The sequence below is a fragment of the Boleophthalmus pectinirostris genome, unplaced genomic scaffold (assembly GCF_026225935.1).
Source record: "Boleophthalmus pectinirostris isolate CB_2022bp ecotype Guang Dong unplaced genomic scaffold, ASM2622593v1 HiC_scaffold_10, whole genome shotgun sequence".
NCBI lineage: Eukaryota > Metazoa > Chordata > Actinopteri > Gobiiformes > Gobiidae > Boleophthalmus > Boleophthalmus pectinirostris.
Window position 1 is genome coordinate 34348254 of NW_026570971.1, and position 20744 is coordinate 34368997.

Here is a 20744-nt window from a genome sequence, read left to right on the forward strand (position 1 = left end):
GGACAAAACAAGTCCCATCTTAATATTCAAATTAAAATGCTTAGAATTCAAAATCCAAAAAATCCAACTTAGTAAACAAAATATTCAAAATCAGCACCCAGAGGTGGGACCAAGTCGTTGTTTTGCAAATCTCATGTTAGTCTCAAGTCTTTGACCTCAAGTCCGAGTCAAGTCCCAAGTCAAAGACAGGAAAGTCCAAGTCGAGTCTCGAGTCACTGGTCCATAAGTCCAAGTCAAGTCCAAGTCGTCTGCTTGAGCTTCAAGTCATTTCAAGTGTTTAAACCAAAGTACCAAATATAGCTTTGATTTTTGCAATTTATATGAATTTTAAACTAAATTGTACTTAAAAAATCATGGTATATTTGTATATGAATATTTCTATAATTGTAGAAATGCTATTTTTTTCTTTTTAAATGACATTTATTATTTTACTATAGTCTAAGAATCAAGTCTTCTTAAGTCACAGGCCTCAAATCCAATTCAAGTCCCAAGTCTTATAGTCTATTTTATCAAGTCAAGTCTCAAATCCTAAAAATAGTGACTCAAGTCTGATGCAAGTCTAAGTCACGACTTGCAAGTCTCCACCTCTGTCAGCACCCTCAAAAAAAAAAAAAGTTTACCAACGTTTCCTCAAATTTGCCCTCAGGACTTTTCTTCTGTAAAAATAATCCTGGTTTATAATAAAATCTCTTGGAAATGGGGCCACTGCTCCACTCTTCTCTTGTAAGCTCCCGTGCTGGCCTGCAGGTGGCGCTGGTGGCCCTCCCTCCTCCTCCTCCTCCTCCTCCTCCTCCTCCTCCTCCTCCTCCTCCTCCTCCTCTTCCTCGGTGTGTTTGGCGGGTGCCTGGAGACGCGCGGGCCGCTCTGGACTCGTCATGTCCGAGCTGCACCAGGCGGCGGCCGCGGGGGACCTGAGCGCCGCGGAGGACATTTTAAGACACAACAAATGTGACCCGAACCAGAGGGACATCGACTGGAGCTACAAGACCCCGCTGCACTGGGCCGCGGCCGGGGGTGAGTGACGCTCGGGCGGCTGTGGGACACGGGACTGTGGGACACGGGACTGTGGGACACGGGACTGTGGGACACCTGCAGCGGGATCACGGGGTCGGGTTTCGGGTTTCGGGTTGATAAAAATTCAGCATTCATTTTTAAAGGTGCATTACGTAACTTTTTTAGCGGGGGTTTGATATTATTGAATATGGCATTAAACATTCATCTTGCAAATACTCGATTACAGGAGTTTTTCTTGCTATGAAAATGTCTTAAAAAACATGATGCATCTTTTTGTGAAGTGTGGCTCACCTCTTCACAGATCTGACCAGTAACATGGCTTAAAAATTCAACATTCATTTCATTTAAAGGTGTTTTATGTAACTTTTCTAGAGGTGGGACCAAGTCGTTGTTTTGCAAGTCTCATGTTAGTCTCAAGCCCTTGACCTCAAGTCCGAGTCAAGTCCCAAGTCAAAGACAGGAAAGTCCAAGTCGAGTCTCGAGTCACTGGTCCATAAGTCCAAGTCAAGTCCAAGTCAAGTCCAAGTCGTCTGCTTTGAGCTTCACATCATTTCAAGTTTTTGAAGTTTATATGACTTTTAAACAAAACTGTACTTAAAAAGTCATGGTATATTTGTATATGAGTATTTATAGAAGAAGTTGTGGAAATGCAGTTTTTTCCTTTTTAAACGTCTTGACAAGATCTTAGTGTGAATTATTACAGTCAGAACAGAAATTCAGATTTAAAAGAGCTTAATAACAGTTATTTTGTCTGAAATGGAAGGATGGTGTTCTATGTAGTTCCCTGTTTTACTGTATTATACTGTATATTACTGCATTGTACTGTATATTACTGTAGTACATTTGAGGATACCATATCACAGTACTTCAGTTACAGCCAAAGTAATAAATGCAGAGGGACATGTTCCAGGTTGTTCCTGTAAAATTCAGCACCGCATGTATCAACTGTAAAGAGAAAAGTATTTAGTCGAGTCACCAGGTTTTATAGTCTATTTTATCAAGTCAAGTCTTAAGTCCTAAAAATAGTGACTCAAGTCTGATTCAAGTCCAGCTCACAACTTGCACGTCCCCACCTCTGGTCACCATTACATTATTGCTTTGTCCTGAATGTTCCTCACAACTTTTTTTTATTATTTTTCTTACTGCCGTTGCTTTTAATGTATTCAAATCATACTATTGTGTATTACATCAATAAATACATTTTTTAACATGACGTTCTCTGCCGCCCCCTCCAGGCCACACAGAGTTGGTGCAGCTCCTGCTGGCTCACGGGGCTCGTGCGTGTCTTCAGACGGAGCTGGGTTGGACCGCGGCTCATTTTGCTGCTGAGTCGGGTCGTTTGGGCGTCCTGCGTCTGCTCCACGTGCACCACGCGCCCATGGACAAACGTGACCGCTGCGGAGACACGCCCTCTCGCATCGCTCAGATCTACGGACACAAGGAGTGCACCCTCTTCCTCAAAAAGTACCATTCTGATTCATGACACTATTTGTTTAAAGGCCTATATAGTGTTATTTTCTGATCTGTTTTCCATCCATCCATTTTCTTCTTTCTTTTCTTTTCTTCTTATCTGGGGCTGGGCTGCAGAGGCAGCAGTCTAAACATGGTAAATAGTCACATTTTTCTATAGCGCTTTTCCACCTTCAAGGCACTCAAAGCGCTTTACAACAAGGAACCATTCACCCATTCACACACACACACATTCACACACCAGTGTACACAGACACTGTGGGCAAGGTGGGTTAAGTGTCTTGCCCAAGGACACAACGACAGCATTCATCTGTAGGAGCTGGAATCACACCAGCCAACCTGTGGGTCAGTGGATCTGACCACTCATCCTGTGATGTTTTTATGTCGAGAGCTGGAATCGAACCGCCAACCTTCAACATGCCTGAAACACCTCCACAGGGAGGCGTCCAGGAGACATCAGAACAGATGTCCTACCCTCAGCTGCTCCTCTCGACATGGAGGAGCAGTGACTCTACTCCGAGCTCCTCCTGTGTGACTGAGCTCCTCACTCTATCTCTAAGGGAGCACCCAGACACCCTGTGGAGGAAACTCATTTTGACCACTTGTGACCATCTGTGATCTCGTCCTTTCCGTCATTACTCAAAGCTCATGAGCAGAGGTGAGGGGAGGAACGGAGATTGATGGTAAATTGAGAGCTTTGCCTCGATGTCACCTCACTGATCTGTGTTATGTTGTTTCCACATCACAAACTCTACCTGGAGTTGTGTTTTGTTTGAGACATAGACAGACTCATAATAAAGAGTTACTCAAACATGTGAATGAAACAAACACAACTCCAGGTCTGATTTTGAGGAGGAAACATTCTAACATGGCTAAAACCTCACAAGAGTCAGTTTTGTGCAATATAGGACCTTTAATCTTTTTCATTTTCTACTGTGCCAAAGCCTCAACAGTGCTTTCTGTGCTTGTGCCCTTAAGCAAGACACTTCTCACACATTGCTAGTGTATGTTGTGTGCACTCATAAAAGCATTTAGTTTGTCTGACACATAAAACACGCTATTTTAGCTAACTATGACTTTATTGTATAATGATAGTATAATAACATGTGTTGCTTCGTTTACAGAAATGTGAATATATTTTTCCATGCAAACTCTTTACATTGATCACATGTGTGTTTTAGTAAATATGTTTTCCCACAAACCCAAGCATGCGTTTAATCTACATTTAAGATTAGTACACCCAGCCCTGTTTGTGCTGTGTTTCAGGGCAGAGGTGGAGTGCCAGGCCCACAGGAAGACGGCCGTTCAGAAAGGCCTCAAACTAGACGAAGAAGACGAGGAGTGGAGCCTGGACGGCAAAGAAAACACAGACAATATCAACACCACACAATGAGTCCATGATAAAAGGATTTCAAATAATGTGAATTTTCAACAGCCCATTTTAGACTCAAACCTGCAACAACTAATCCACTAATCATAATGGTCATAATTATTCTAAGTCTATAAAAAAAACAACAACTGTACTTGTCTCTGGACTATACAGACTCTAAAACATAAAAGTAAATATCTTTTGGGAATTACTTTAGAATAGTTGCAGCCCTACTTACTTTCTTTTTACACATTCACAATATTTTTGTCATATTTGTGTTCAGACAAGTTACATGAATAAAAAGGCAATGCTTTAAATCAGGGTGTCAAACATACGGACCAGATCCGGCGCTCCAAGACCTTTAATCTGGCCCTCGGCTGATTTTCTACTAAAATATTTGAATTATACTTTCTATTAAAATATTGTTCATTTTCTGTGGAGTTTATCACAGCAGCGTCTCCAGCGTCTCTGTACGTGGCCCCTCCCACCAGAGCAGCACAAATGAAGACTTGTCTCTTTCCAAACGCTCTTAAAGGACGATCGTTTTGACTGTTGACCGTGACCCCCTCATCAGAAAAATGTCCAACATGAGAAAAGTGGAGCCGAGTGCAGGATTTTACAAGAAAAATTGACTTATTCCTGTTTACAGACAAGTTCATGTTAAAATGTTGTGTTGAAATTGCATTTTTCTTAAAGTTTCAGGTTCATAATATTTTGTAAAAGAAAGAGTTCATCAATTAAAAAAGGTTTTGTTTCATTTAGATTTGTGTTTCTCTGCACAAATGTTTGAACTTGTTATTTTTGGTGTATATATGCCATGTTTTTTCTGATCCGGCCCATTTGGGATCAAAGTAGGTTGGATCTGGCCCCCCGGACCAAAATGAGTGTGACACCCCTGATTTAAATGCTGAAGACTTAAACCTGCACTCAGCCAGAGCAGTATTCTTATCCTACATTTCAAGAAGGAGGATTTTACTTTTATGCTGTTTTAATTGCAAACACATAACATATTTACATCACCATGTTCACGTTTGTTTGGCAAAAACAGACCTGGAGTTGTTTCATTCACACATGTTTAACTCCCAAACCTGCATATTTAGGTTGAGTTCTTCTCTCAAACAGAAAACGTGCTGTTCCACCCTGTGATGTCATGTGGTGATACAGGAAGTGCTTCATTGTATTTAAACTCCATGCACCTTCACTAGAATCATTTGGATCATTTCAGACCTTGGACTGACAATCTCTGCTGACCTAAAAGTAAAAAGAGCTGTTCATTTTTAAACTACTGCTTCATGACATCACAAGGTGGAACAGAGCATTTTGAGCTTTGGAGATGTAGACAGACTAATAATATAAAATAATAATAAAAAAATCCACACGAGTTCATCTTGAGTATTCCAGGACCTTTCAACATTTCCCTGACCTTAACCTTAACCATAACTCTGCTCCATGAACCTTTTAGTTCTGGGATGGCTTCTTGATAGATGATTGGTCCACAGAGGAGTTTGAAGAGAAAGATGAAACACCCTGAAAATTAAGGAAATAGGTATTACAATTCAAAAATGATAATGATAGTAAAATGTTTTGAAACTTCACATACCGTCGTTTTCTTCCTGATATATCTTAACAGCCCCTCGCGCACCTGAAGCAAAAAAACACAAGAATGGACAATGAACAATGGATTACACATATTTATGAATTAAAATGTTTGGATTCCATAAGATGAGGAAAAAGTTATTCCTCACTCAGCTTATGCATTTAGAGCCCCCTAATTATTCACCACGATGAGTTTATAAGAGCGTGAGCAGCGTGGAGTTTTGCCGTCACAGTTAAAGACAGCAATAACTAGCATGCTATCACACACTTCCTGATTATCAGACAGAAATGCAGACAGTAGATAGTGGATTTAATTTGACTTGAGAGCTGCTGTATTGGGGAAAGACAGAACGCAGAATAAGGGGTTAAAGTCCCTGTATTTGATTTTTTTTCCCATATGTACAGAACAAAAAAATCAGATACAGGGCCTTTAATCCTTATTCTGCGTGGTTTGAATCTGTGGAGATTTGCTGTAAAAAGGATTTGTAACAATAATATAAATAACTGATAAACCAAAATATCTGTATTACACTTTTAAAGACATAAGACTTACTGTTTGTGGTAGTTTAGTCTTTTCTTGACTTACCATTTTGTCAGCCACACATGTAGTGATAAAGATGTACAGACCCTGTGAATGCAAAAACAAAGAAAATATTGTATACAGTCATAGGAAATAACAAGCATTTATGTAACTTTACTGCAGGGCCCGGTCAAGCAGAAGTAAACAACAAGGCCAAAAATTCAAGTTAATTCATCTGATATAAAAATGTATTGAACAGATACATATGTACTCTAGTTTATGAAACTGTTGACCTTTTCTCTGTACCATTTTTGGTTCTAAAGTTACATATGTTTTAAACAGACCATGTATGAAACATGGAACAAAAATTATTTCCCAAATTTCAAAGACCTGCAAATCATGTCAATAAATGGATGTATTTCATCATATCTTGTGTTATTCCATCTTTGAACTGTTGATGAAGGTACATGATGTATTTAAAATTTGCTTGGAAGGACTGACATATTTTATAGAAATAGTTTCCTTTCATTTTGAAGTAATATTAAGTATTTGGAAGAAAAAAGCGACAAATGATGTAAAATCCTGCACCTTCTACTTGTTTGCACAATTTTCCCTCCGTTACTTTTCCCTCCGTTACCATGATCTTTCTTAATAAAAAATCTCATGAGTCAAAAAGTAAGAGGTTTTTCAACCTAATCTTGCACCATATGGTAGAAAACTATATGAAGCAAATATTCAAACCAGTTTGTTAAGGATATGGAAGTGAGAACCAAGAGTTATCACTGTTTGGATTTATTGTCCAAAAAGTGCTGCATATTTCATTCCCTCTGTTACTGACATGAGTTTTTAATTTTTTTGTCAACAACTTGAAAGAATATCACAGGTTTAACTTGACCCTGTTGGAGTGTAACTCTTTCCTACATTCTGATACTTATTTCAAAAGTCCCTCTAGTTTCTGAATAAGAGACATTTGAATGTCAAAAATCTGCCCGTTTCCCTCCGTTACCACTTGACCAGACCCTGATATAGGGTCTACCACATTCTGGTCCCAACTGAGATGTCATTGCTTTGCCTTGAATGTCCCAGAGTATGGCTTTAAACTATTATATCACACGCCTAAATGATTGTACCGATTGTGGTGGAGCCTCTACCGGAAAAGTAATATAATGCTCCGATAACGGTTCTGAATATTGAATAGGTCAATACTTGATTAAAATAAGAAGCAGTCATTGGTATTTATAACAGTTTTTTTTCCAAAAGTGATGCAGCTCAGATGGAGAAGATAATTGAGCAGATATTCCACGTTTATTAAGCGTTGGAAACCTGTTCTGCCTTTGTTAATACAGTACTTGTGACTTGGGGCTTCTTTTAGAACAGTCTCTGATTTATGTTATCAGCTTCTTTTTTTCAGACCAAGGGTTTGTTTTTATACCTGAGTGTTTCCACGGCTCCTCAGAGTCACGTGATGTTGCTGTGACGTGTCGCTCAGCTGATTTAAACAGGTTTTCGTGCTGTCTTCCTACCAGTGGAGGCAGGACGACAGCGCCATCTACAGTCCGGCTTCCTCAGGACAGTATCCCAGGAGTGTGAGTAAAAAAGCCCCTCGTCCCGGTTTACAGTCCCATGGGCACGTTTCTGTATTTCGACTGCATCTTTAATCCATCGACGATGTTTGTTGTCTGTCCCAATGATGTTTGCTACTTCGTTTGCTCATTAGAACAGAGGAAAACAAACGTCGTCGCTGGATTCAAGAGGCAATGGAAATACGGAAAGGTGCCCAGGGGACTATACACCGGGATGTGGGGGCTTTTTACTCACAAACACCTGCGATTCTGTCCTGAGGAAGTGGGACTGCAGATGGCGCTGTCGTCCTGCCTCCACCGGTATGAAGACAGCAACAAAACCTGTTTAAATCAAATGACCAGACATGTCACAGCAACATCACGTGACGCGAAGAGTGCAGGGAGCAGAACAAACTCTTGGTCTGAAAAAAGAACCTAATAACATAAACTATCTGAAGACCAAATAAACCTCACTGGACTGGTCTCTGATATATAAAGAGTGGACGTTTAATTATGTCACTCTGTTGTTTGCTTGTTTTGTTTGTTTGTTTTCTGTTAAATTGAAAAAAAGAAAATGTCTGTGTATTGATTAAAATCATGGTATTATTGCTGAGAAAGAAAATAAAAGCTAAGTAAAAAAAAAAGTGATGCAGCTCTGTAGCACACATTTTTGATAAACTATAAATAAAGTTTTTTTGGTTTTTTTTATAGTGTCAGTAAAGTGTCAAACAAAATGGTTTTAGGACTGCAGCTGTTACTGTCAACATTTTGGGAAACTACAAGTATATTTCTGAAAGTACAAAAGAATGTAAAGTTTGTACAGTTTGAAAGACTATGAAGAAGTTAAATTAAAAGAGAAGCATTTTATTCTCAGTTCAGTTTAAAAGACAAAAGGACTCTGGCTCATTCCAACCATTAAATATGAAGAGTATTGTTCCAACTACATGTTTGCCAAACTTCTACTTCAGTGTGTAGTTGAGATGAGATCTAGATTCTAGTCTGAATTCACTCATGTCTGCACAAAAATGATACCATAATTCTCTCAGGACAATGAGTGGTTAAATGATTTCTTAATATTTCCATTGTTGACATGCAAATTCCAATATTTGTTTCCTTTTTTCCAGTTTATAGTCAAACGGCATTCAGTGTAATAAATCATATCGGTTGTTCTTGTAAAAATGTAGTGTTCTGAAAGTCTGCAGCGTGAAGAGTAAATGAAGAACCAGCCATTTTGAGTCTAGGGTGAAACGTGAGTGATGCTTGGACTTTTATTGGGTTAAGTAAAAAAAGAAAAGGCCCCAGTATTTAGCACCAATATTGATGTGCTGTCTCTGTATGTCATTGTTACTCCCAGTTTGTCCACAGTGCATCAGTTAAAATGGAAATACTATTGTGAATAGCTGAGATATATTTGTATTATTATTTCTATCATTTATTTAATTTTTACATTTATATAACTATGCCTTAAATGACACCAATCTCTTGTGATTATTGATACTTATTTAGAATGTATTATTGCCATTTATATTTTTATTTTACTCTTTGTTATTATAATATCTTGTGATGTGTGAGCTACTGTGTCCAAATCATTTTCCTTGTGGATCAATAAAGTTTAAGTCTAAGGCTACGTTCAGACTGCAGGGCTCAATGCTCAATTCAGATTTTTTTGAGAAATCCGATTTTTTTGCGAGGTCCTTCACATTTCCACTTAAACTTGTAAGTGATTTCTAGTGTGAACTTTAAATGCCCCAAAAAGTGTTCCGCATGTGCATTGGAGGACACGACGAACCACACACAGCGAGCGTGCTCTGTGTTTACGGAAGTCGCCTAAACTCTGAGGTTGTCTCCCAAATGGTCCAGTTGTCAGTAAAATGGACAGGTTACATGTCCACAGTTGCTTTGTTTTGTTGAGTCTTTAGTCTCCTTGTATTTGGCTTGCGGGCTCTTTATTTTTCATTGACCCCGGAGCCAGGTCTGCCTTTAGCCGTGCTTGGACATTTCTTTGGCAATCATTTCAAAAACTGGTTCCCTCCAAGACCCCTCCAATTTGGCCTGAATACAGCAATCCCCCCAAATATTAATAAACTTGCAAACCTCGCTTTCCCTCCATTAACGAGACTCCGAGCCTGTCGTGTAGGTGGGATGAATGTGACCTGGCCGCTCCGACTGAAGTCGCGTGTCAAAAGTTCAGATATGTATTGTTTTTAGGAGCACATATCCAAGTGGTCTGGGTCGCATTTGAAAAAATCGGATCTGTGTCGTTCAGATTGTCATTCAAGGGCCCATCTCATGCAAAATAACTCTTTTCACATTGTATCTTCTGCACATAAACAAGCACAATTTGGGTTTTGGAACATCCAATACACAATCTTACTGATTTCTTGGAGGCAGACACAGACCAGGAACTATGAAAGACCGACTATTGCTCCTCCCCCCCGCCCGTCCTGAGAAAGCACAGGCTCCGCCCTCCAAACGTGATGTAGGCTCCGAGTGAGCCGCCCTTCCTCCGCCCATCTTAGGGAGGGAGGAGGAGACAGGTGTGCACCTGATAGTGGTAGGAATAAACTTTTATTCATCATGGAGATACAGCGCGTTCAGCCGCATGTGTTGGACCCAGAATCGGACGAGGACTTTGAGGTGCACCAAGCTCAAGCACCGCGTCCACATCAGCTGAACATTATTGATTGGTAAAATATTAATAAACACTAGTAGATAAATAAGGAGAAAATTCAGTTAGTTAGTTAGTTTGGTTGAAGCTGCGTCTTCAACCAAATGAACTTTTGTCCAGTTGACAAACTGAATTTTCTCCTCATGGATTCTACCTGGACGACTGAGGGATTCTTCACACTAGTAGATAAACTTATTATATTGTGTACACTACAGTGTAGAACAATGAGCTTATGCTGTCGCTTTGTTTAGGTGTTTATGTGGGAATTGTCAGGTGATGCAGGGTGGAGGCGGGGCGGAGGCGGGGGAGTGGGGTAGGGGGCGGATGTGAAGTGCTTTCTGCTACGTCAAAAGCATCATAGGTGTATCTGCCGTGTCATCGTTGTAGCAGCTTTAGTTCGTTGTCACGTGGGAGGGTGGCAGAAATACACTGCAATTAGTTTTTTTTTAAAAAAAAGCTGAATCAATCTAAAAAACACTTCAGAGACAAATACAAGGCCCACACATCACTCTTAGAAGGTAGAAAGCTCTGAAAAGTTGATTTTGCATGAGATGGGCCCTTTAAAAGACCAGATACAGGAGCATAGGAGCCACTGCTGCTGTGAGCCTCGTCATTTTGGTCTTAAAATGTTTGTATTAACCTGCAACATTTTTTTTTTCCGCTATTTTGTCCGTCAAAAAAATCCTATTCATAATACAGAACCTGGCTCCAGATTCGTTCCTGTAACTGTGAGCACCACGAGCCTCATATGAGCGGCGCTGAATGCTGTGGGTGACATTACACTCGCTTAGTCCACTTCTTTTATACAGTCTATAGTCTGAATGTAGCCTAAGTTTATGAAGCTATAAATGTGATTGTATATTTACAAAATCATTGATTTTGTTCTTATCAAAGTTTGGGGTTTTGGCTGCACAGATAAGTCTGTAGGCTAGTTGCCCAAATTCAAGACCTATTTTGAAATTTAAATCCACCCTTCCAGACTTTCCCACATACCTGAAACGCATTCATGATGGTGAACAGGTAGTGGATCGCGTACGCCGGAAACCCATTGCTGAGGTCAAAGATGATCATCAGAAACCCCAGTCCCCAGGTGAGTCCAAACACCGGAGTCAGGAGGATTACAGACCGGATCACTGTTTTGGCTGAATTCTTATCCTTATCCTCCAACATCTGCTGTGCTTTTATGGGCTGCAGCAACTTCATGATCACGAGACACATGAAAAACATATTTATGAACACGATGGTCCCGATGGGCAGAATGAACGTGAAGATGGAGCCTTTCAAAACGCCGTTGTAGACCAGCCAGCGCGTTTCCTTCGAGTAGTACTGCCCCTCCGCACCGTTGTTGGCGAGAAACGTAATCACGACAATTAGCAAAGGACAAACATAGCCCACGACCATGGAGTATCTCAAATAGGCAGTTTTACCAATGCCATGCAAAGAAACGTAAACTGTTTTGTGTAGGAGAATGCTGCTGAGACAGAACATCCAAAAGAACATGGCGAGATAGCAAAAATGTTCAACTACCACAAAGGTTTTACACCACACTTCGTTAAGTTCTTCAGGCAAGGCCGAAGCCAGGAAGCAGATATCTCCGATGAGCAAGCACAGGGAGATGTTAACGTGAGCGCAGTGCCGTAAATGCAGCGTATCTGTTTTCACGACGTCATGCCAAATGATCAACTCTACCACGAGACAAATGATGAGACAAACTATGGACACGGAGAGCCCTACGTATGAGACTTCGGTAAGGTATGGCACTTCTAGCTTAGTCTTCGACATCAAGATCACAAACGAGGACAGGTGATTGCACTCGCAGGTGGAATCGCTAATCCACTTGCAGCCGTCTTGAGACCAGTCGCTAGCATTTTTGTCCCTGTAAGAGCATTTCAGTTCGAAGTTACGCGGTCGAGATTTGGAGAGACTGAATTTGATTTGGATTGTAACTGGTTCTTGTTTCTGGTCCGTGTCTAACTGCCTGGTGGTGGAAACAACAATGCTGTTAGGAATATAGCTGCTATTGTTCGATAAATACTTTTCAAGATGTTGAAATCCGGTGGTTTTGATAGACGCTCCTTTCATCGTCACAGTGTTGTTAAAAACTTTATTGACGCATTCTGATTTGGATAAAATGCAGCTGACAACTTGAAGATTTTGGAACGTCCCCTGCTCGTTCATTCCAGCTTTGTTAATGAGTTCCTCCACAGAGAACAAGAACATCTCTGCTAAACTTTTCTTACTGTTTTCAATTTTTTGTACAGATGTCCAAGAATGTGCCAGAGACTCATTCAAAAGGTTACTGGAGGTTTTCAGGAAATCCTACAAATAAAACACAGAAGGCGTTAAAACTTAAAGGCCCATTTCACCTGATTTTCTAATCTATGTAATAATGTTGTTTCCTAATCACAGACAGACTTGGTTGTGTTTTGTTTCATTCACATATGTTTGACAGTTCTTCTCTCAAACAGAAAACACTCCACCTTGTGATGCCATGTGCACTTCCATACAGGAAGTGCTCCACTGTGATTTTAAACTCCATTCACCTTCGCTAGAATCATTTGAATCATTTCAGACATGGCATTGCCAATCTCTACTGAACTAAAGATAAAAATTAGCTGTTCAAACTACCACTTCGTGACATCATAAGGTGGAAAAGAGCATTTTGAACTTTGGAGATGTAGACTAATAATAAAGGGTTACTCAAACATGTGAATGAAACAAAACACAGCTCCTTGTTTTTGTGGAGGTAACAACATTATGACATGGCTTAAAGCTCAAAAGAGTCAATTTTGTCCAAAAGCGAGCTTTATCCATGGGGAAGCAGTGGAAATGGTGGACTCTTATACTAAGTATATGGGGACTGTGTTTGATTTGATTTGTGGAGTTGTAGTTGAAAATGGTAAACAGTATGATTTGTACTCACACTGACGACGGTGTTTCTGTCGATGGATTCCAGTTTGCTGTTCATGGTGTTTATGACCATCACAGAGGTATTGAGGTTGGCCACGGTCTTGATCCCTGACGAGTCCTCTGTGGTTATAGAATGAAGCCTATCAAACACATTTGCAGCGTTGTCCTGCAGAGCCCCCAGCCCAATGTCTGATGTCTGAAGAGGAAATGGGGTTTGAATTAGACATATAACCTTGATGTAACAAATCTCTTACACCATACAATATTTTCACGATATGCATCTCACGGTACAATATTTATTGCAAAATTTTGTGGAGGTGCACAAAACTGTGAATATGCTACTTTTCTGTCATAATCCAAATAATTAAGATTTAAAAGTACTTAATAACAGTTATTTCATCCTGTAGATTGGACTAAAACTGAGCAAAGGATCATGGTCTACGTAGTTTTCTCTGATTTTTAGCTGTTGTTGCACCATAACAGTGAATTTAAACAGAGAAACTTGTAATTTGATATATTGTGATGACCCACAGTTATCATTGGGACTTTTAATGATACGATATAAAAATATTTTGGTTATTGTTACATCCCTAGTTTGAATCAGACTGGGCATCTACAATTTTGGTGGTTTTCAGATTCTTGAATGTGATGATGTCATACTCCCAGATGGGGTGAGGGGCAAGACACAGTTTTTTCCTACTGCACTTTGCCATGAAATTATCGGAAAGGAAAATGACCAGATATGGAACCTGATAATTTCTGTTATTGACTAGACACAAGACTATGCTGTATTGCAATAAATATCTGCAGTTGAACAATATTCATTTTTCCTGCTCCCATGTTGTTGTTGTTGTGGGTGTTGTTTTTGTTGATGGTGGTCTTGATGGTGTTGTTGGTGTTGTTGTTGTGGGTGGTGGCGTTGTTGTTGTTGGTGTTGTTGATGGTGTTGCTGTGGGTGTTGTTGTTGATGGTGGTGTTGTTGTTGGTGATGTTGTGGGTGTTGTTGTTGTTGGTGTTGTTGTTGTGGGTGGTGGTGTTAATGTTGTTGGTGTTGTTGTTGTGGGTGGTGGTGTTGTTGTTGATGGTGTTGTTGTTGTTGTGGGTGGTGATGTTGTTGATGGTGGTGTTGTGGGTGGTGGTGTTAATGTTGTTGGTGTTGTTGTTGTTGTGGGTGGTGATGTTGTTGATGGTGGTGTTGTGGGTGGTGGTGTTAATGTTGTTGGTGTGGTTGTTGTTGTGGGTGGTGGTGTTGTTGTTGATGGTGTTGTTGTTGTTGTGGGTGGTGATGTTGTTGATGGTGGTGTTGTGGGTGGTGGTGTTGATGTTGTTGGTGTTGTTGATAGTGTTGTTGTTGTTGATGGTGTTGTTGTGGGTGGTGGGGTTGATGTTGGTATTGTTGTTGTGGGTGGTGGGGTTGATGTTGTGGGTGGTGGTGTTGATGTTGTTGGTGTTGTTGATGATGGTGTTGTTGTTGTTGTGGGTGTTGTTGTTGTGGGTGGTGATGTTGTTGATGGTGGTGTTGTTGTAGGTGGTGGTGTTGTTGTAGGTGGTGTTGTTGTTGTGGGTGGTGATGTTGTTGATGGTGTTGTTGTTAGAGTTGTTGTTGTTGTTAGAGTTGTTGTTGTTGGTGATGTTGTTGTTGTTAGAGTTGTTGTTGTGGGTGGTGGTGTTTTTGTTGTTGTTTGTTGTTGTTGTGTTTGTTGTTGTGGGTGGTGTTGTTGTGTTGTGTTGTTAGAGTTGTTGTTGTGGGTGGTGTTGTTGTTAGAGTTGTTGTTGTGGGTGGTGTTGTTGGTGATGTTGTTGTTAGAGTTGTTGTGGGTGGTGGTGTTGTTGTTAGAGTTGTAGTTGTGGGTGGTGTTGTTGTTGTTAGAGTTGTTGTTGTTGGTGATGTTGTTGTTAGAGTTGTTGTTGTGGGTGGTGGTGTTTTTGTTAGAGTTGTTGTTGTGGGTGGTGTTGTTGTTAGAGTTGTTGTTGTTTTTATTTATCTCATGACAAATAATGCAAATCTACAACTCATACAATATAAGGTACTCCACAGAACTCACTATATTGGTCAAAAAATGCTGAAAATGTGTTTCACATCAGAAATTAACTGCACAAATTGCAAACAAAACCTCCCCGACACTTATGTTCACACCTTCTGGCATTGCACACCCATCAGGCACTTCTGGGAAGGAATCACGGACTCACTATCCCACTTCATGGGTTGTCGCATCCCCATGTCCCCCTCACTCTGCCTTCTAGGAGACCTTTCAATAATCACAATAGATAATAAAAACCATAAACCTCTCCTTGTGGCCCTAACTATCCTCATGAACTGGAAATCAAGACACAACATGCATCTGACACACTGGAAAAACCTACTCATTGACCATATCTCTCTGGAATACACATCTACCACCCCCGTCAGCACAACAGCACCACACTCACCCTGGTCCACCTTCCTCCATTTTCTACAAATGTAATTTCATATTTGATTATTCTACTCCTCGTTCCTTAACTCCTTTCTTTGTCTGGTAGCCAACCACATTTTGCCTGACATTAAAATAGATGAAGTCCTGAGAGTACATACACATGCACACACACATAACACACCCATACACACTCACACGCACCTGTACAAACACACGCAATGCCATACACACTGCTTTATTTTATAAAGAAACAGGGATGGGATAGACAGGCTATATAAAACAGAACTTTAATAGACTTAGGAACACAGCACAAAGTTGTCTGCCTCAGGTCCCTAGCGGGCTGGGCCCTCTCTGCTGTCACCTGGGTGTTGGGTGTGAGGGTCCTCCTACGGGTGCCCGGTTGCGTGCTCTCCCGTCCCCTCAGGGTCTCCCCTCTGTGCTGGCTTCACTCTCTGGTCTACCCCCAAGCTCCTTACCTCCCTGATACTTTTAATGCATCACACCCAACGTTTTTTTAATGCATCACAAGTCAACCAGGGATGAATGTGGGTTCATGTGTGTGAATTGTGTGAGTGTGTGTGCAGGCTTGTGTGGATGTGGATGTGCATGCACATTCCTGTGCAGGCAGGTGCGTGCATGCATGTGTGCGTGTGAATGTATGCACATGTACATACATGGGCGGCAGTTGCTCAATTGGTAGAGCATTGGCCCACTGATCTAAAGGTTGGCTGTTTGAATCCAGCTCTCAACATAAAAAACATCACAGGTTGAGCGGTCAGATCCACTGACCCACAGGTTGGCTGTTGTGATTCCAGCTCCCACAGATGAAAGCTGTCGTTGTGTCCTTAGGCAAGACACTTAACCCACCTTGCCCACAGTGTCTGTGTACACTGGTATGTGAATGTGTGTGTGTGAATGGGTGAGTGGTTCCTTGTTGTAAAGTGCTTTGAGTGCCATTTACATATATATCAGGGAGGGGGAGCATTCAGACCGGGAGGTGGTTCATTGGGGGGTGGGCCGGCCTGGTCGATGGGCGACCGCATGCCAACACACACTTAACAAATTTTCAATACTCAAATTAAATAGCAATAATACAGGTCAACAGTAAATCATCCGCATAGCCTGTCTATCCCCCCCCCCGGCACACACACACACACACACATACACGTATGTGCACATACACACACACGCACGCATATACACACACACAGACACACACATATCGTAATGTCTGTCTTGTATCTTGTATGTTGTTTGGTTCCTATTTGTTGTAATCTATGTAGTTTGCAAATAAAAAATTATTATATAAAAAAAAAGAGTTGTTGTTGTGGGTGGTGGTGTTGTTGTTTGTAGCATTGTTGTTGAGATTTTTTTTTTTTTGTCATTGTTGTATTACAAATTACAAAACAGTTGAAACAGATGATTGATTATGAAAAATGATAAGTAATACATTCAGGAAGTAATTTAAACAATTATTATTATTTTTTTCTTCAATAAATTAATTGCATATATACATACAAAATATTATAAATAAATTAGCTGAGCTGTGCAGTTAATCAAATTCTAATACTCTGCAGTGACATCAGCACTTACCATGCTGACACACATTAGCAAACAGCCAAATACGTTTTACAGTCGTCTAAAAAAATACAAAATTAATTTAAACAGCACAATTCATCTTCGTTCATGGTCGTGTTTAGGAGTTTGATTTTCAACAAAAAGATGAGAGTGACTCACTAAAAAACTGTTGCCTAATGCTAACTAGCTGTAATGCTGTAATGTTATGTGTGAGAGATACATGTAGAACACCCCCAGCATGATGTCATAATGTCAGAGTTCTTGACCCCCGGGAAACACTCACTCCGGCATCGTTCAGGACACTGTGCAGCTCCGGGTTCACACAGAGGGACGTCTCCTCGCCCCAGGTCTCGTCTTTGTTACAGTAACGTTGTTTGGTGCCCACAGACCCAGAGCACTTTATCTCTGCCATATGCTCCACCGGGGTCGGCTTCCAATCACTGCCCTTCTCCTCAGAGCAGTGAGGATCCCCCACTGCAGGACAAGAGAGGAGGAGGAGAGGAGGAGGAAGAATAATCAGTATAGGCCCTTTCACGCTAAAGTGCAGATCAGGTCATCCTGCATTTGGTCTTTATTTATTGTAGCATGACTCCACTAAAGCCTCATTTATGTGCTATGTTCTAGACACAAACAGAACAGAGACATATCGTATCATACCAATGGGTGGTTTTCTACGGAAGCTGAGAGGGGTCACAACAAACGCAAACGCCGCAACAAATACAAATGCGACAACACAACAAAAAGCCACAACGGAAATGACCGCCGGACTTTATTTTAATGCAAACGCCACAACAAATACAAACACCACAACACAAATTCAAATGCCGCAACACATTAAAAAGCCACAACACATTAAAAAGCCACAACACATTAAAAAGCCACAACGGAAGTGACCATGGGACTCTTTCTATTTTCTGATGGACCGATCAAGCGGCAAGTGAAGCATAAGAACTACAACGTGAAAAGTAAATGAACGGAGAAGTTGGAAACGTAAGTAAAAGTAATTTATAGTTTTATCATTATTCGTTTCACGTTGTAGTTCTTCTTCTTCACTTGCCGCTTGATCGGTCTGTCAGAAAATAGAGTCCCGCGGTCACTTCTGTTGTGGCTTTTTAATGTGTTGTGGCTTTTTAATGTGTTGCAGCATTTGCGTTTGTGTTGTGGCATTTGTATTAAAATAAAGTCCCGTGGTCATTTCCGTTGTGGCTTTTTTTGGTTTGTTGTGGCTTTTTGTTGTGTTGTCGCATTTGTATTTGTTGCGGCGTTTGCGTTTGTTGTGACCCCTCTCAGCTTCCGTAGTTTTCAGATTCTAAAACGTGATGATTGACAGTATATTTAATGCCATATAGTGGAACATTTTAGACAAACCAATAATGTCTCCAGGAGGCAAGCAGGTCTCACACACTCCACCAGAAAAATTACATAGTGCACCTTTTAAACTGTCTATAAATGACGCGTACCTTTGATGAGCTTGATGTTAATGGAAGCTTCCGTCTCCTGTCCGCACCTGTTTATTAACGTACAAGTGACTTGAGGGTTTATAGAGCTACAGCTCACATGTGTGATGACGCTGAAGATATCCATTCCGGCATCACCTGGAAAAATACGTTCAAAATAAAAATGTAAAACTAAGACAAGCAGGAGCAGACAGGAGCAGAGACAGTGAAGCAGACTGGAGCAGCCAGAGGAGCAGGACCAGAACCAGTGGAGCAGAGAGGAGCAAAGCCAGAGGAGCAGAGCCAAAGGAGCAGAGAGGAGCAGGACCACAGCCAGAGGAGCAGAGTCAGAGGAGCAGGACCACAGCCAGAGGAGCAGAGTCAGAGGAGCAGAACCAGAGGAGCAGAGGAGCAGAGGAGCAGAACCAGAGGAGCAGAACCAGAGGAGCAGAGGAATAGAGTCAGAGGACCAGAGAGGAGCAAAGCCAGAGGAGCAGAGAGGAGCAGGACCAGAGCCAGAGGAGTAGAGACAGAGGAGCAGAGGAGCAGAACCAGAGGAGCAGAGACAGAGGAGCAGAGGAGGCCCAGAGTAACACAAAGAAAGATATTTTATAGATATCCATAATTTATTTACTGACTGGAGTGTGGCAGTGGTGTAATGCTTGTAGTGTTCTCTTTTTCCCAGGACACATTGTACGTTTCATAGTTCTGCTCAACTTCACAGCTGATGGTGACTTCGTTTAAGCCGTTGCTGCTATTACAGAAAGGAAAACCCGGGTTGGTCCTGATCGTGATCTTTGGCTTCACACAGATATCCACGTGTGCTACAGCCGTGTGGTGGATGTTCAGCTGATTTTCGTTCTGTATGAAACTGCAGCTGTACCAGCCTAGAAAAGGAAACAATCAGTAATAATCATTTCAAAGTAAATCGTCCTCCCTTTGCTCCCTACACTAAGTCATTCCCCCTTCAGAGCTCTCTCATGCTTTTGTATATTTATGGAGATTTGCTGTGTGGGAGGAGGTAACTGTAAGTTTTCCAGTTTTCCACCTACTTGTCTCCATAGAGATGATATTGTGTTTACCTGGAATGTTTCAGTGTATGGCATTAAACTTATCTCCATGAAGACAAGCAGGTATCCCACCAGGCTAATTAACAGGAGCTTCTGTGTCCAAATCATTTCTTTTGTGGATCAATAAAGTTTGTCTAAATCTAAGTCTAAAAACATGTCGGATTAAATGAGAGACACTAAACTGAGGGGAAATGTGATCTTATTTGTAAATGACATGTGACCAATGAGCTCCTTTGCTTCACAAGCGTCAGTGAAATAAACAAATCTGATTGGACAATCATGTTTGGTTGAGTTTGAGGTTCGGCGCAGGGCGTGGGGACCTGACTGATATTGATCTGTTTAAAAAATACAGAGAGATCAGTCTGGATTTGACAGGTAAGTTGTTTGTGGTTTATTCACACACCTTGGCTCCCTTCTGTGCCTACTCCTGAGCGCCCCCTAGGCTGTCATAGCTCCAGTGCTTTCCACTAAGACTCTACAGGACTCTTCTTACCTTTCCAGAGCTGAGAGACGGAGGACAGCTTGACGGTGCTCCCCATAGCGCTGGAGATGATGTTGGACTCAGTCCCATTGTGAATTTTTTTGGTTTGGTTCATGTAGTTTGTGAGGTTCCAGGATGGCATCGCCCTCAGGTCAGTGGTGGAGGTGCAGTTCAGGGTCGCACTGGATCCATAGTCCAAGATTCTCTTAGGCACTGACAGGCGAACTACACCTGACAAACAGACAGGTGTGTAATTTTTCAAACTAATTTTGATACTAAGGGGAAAAAAAATACTTAATACCAATTCCAATATCATGATGATAATAAAGTACAAAAAAACCCAAAACATTAAATAATCTTTTTTATATTACGGTGTGGCTTTATATTCATTAGTCAAGACCTTAGTTCCATCATGGTCCATGGGCATGTACCACAGAACAACCTCGGAGAAAGAAACCGCCTGATTGGTCTGTTATTAATGTTCATATGTTAATATTCATATGAGTATTTTTTTTCTTTTGTTTTGTTGTCTTATTAGAAAATCAGATCAGCCCAGATCAGTTAAGTCATTTGTTCTGTTCTGTATTCACTGCACAAACCTGCACATCAGCATCTTTCAAATGTCTGTAAAGTGTAGACACTACACTCCAGTAGTG

General features: G+C 41.1%; 2 protein-coding genes across 2 annotated transcripts in view; one reads left to right on the forward strand and one right to left on the reverse strand.

Annotated features, from left to right (window-relative positions):
• Nucleotides 1-842: 842 nt before the first annotated feature.
• Nucleotides 843-4614, forward strand: LOC110153436 (ankyrin repeat domain-containing protein 66). The gene is made up of 3 exons (XM_020917334.2): nt 843-1014; nt 2250-2478; nt 3751-4614. Exons 1-3 carry the CDS (start codon nt 876-878, stop codon nt 3875-3877), a joined length of 495 nt encoding a protein of 164 aa, XP_020772993.1. The 5' UTR covers nt 843-875; the 3' UTR covers nt 3878-4614.
• A 112-nt stretch (nt 4615-4726) lies between these two features.
• Nucleotides 4727-20744, reverse strand: part of adgrf3a (adhesion G protein-coupled receptor F3a) — a 36752-nt gene continuing 20734 nt past the window's right edge. Inside the window, exons 9-17 of the mRNA XM_020917296.2 lie at nt 20101-20319; nt 19176-19424; nt 18562-18696; nt 17385-17575; nt 13123-13305; nt 11193-12518; nt 6036-6077; nt 5454-5495; nt 4727-5380 (exon numbers count right to left, since the gene is read on the reverse strand). Of these exons, the coding sequence (XP_020772955.2) occupies nt 5312-5380; nt 5454-5495; nt 6036-6077; nt 11193-12518; nt 13123-13305; nt 17385-17575; nt 18562-18696; nt 19176-19424; nt 20101-20319 (2456 nt within the window). The 3' untranslated portion in view covers nt 4727-5311. The remainder of the gene's footprint in view (nt 5381-5453; nt 5496-6035; nt 6078-11192; nt 12519-13122; nt 13306-17384; nt 17576-18561; nt 18697-19175; nt 19425-20100; nt 20320-20744) is intronic.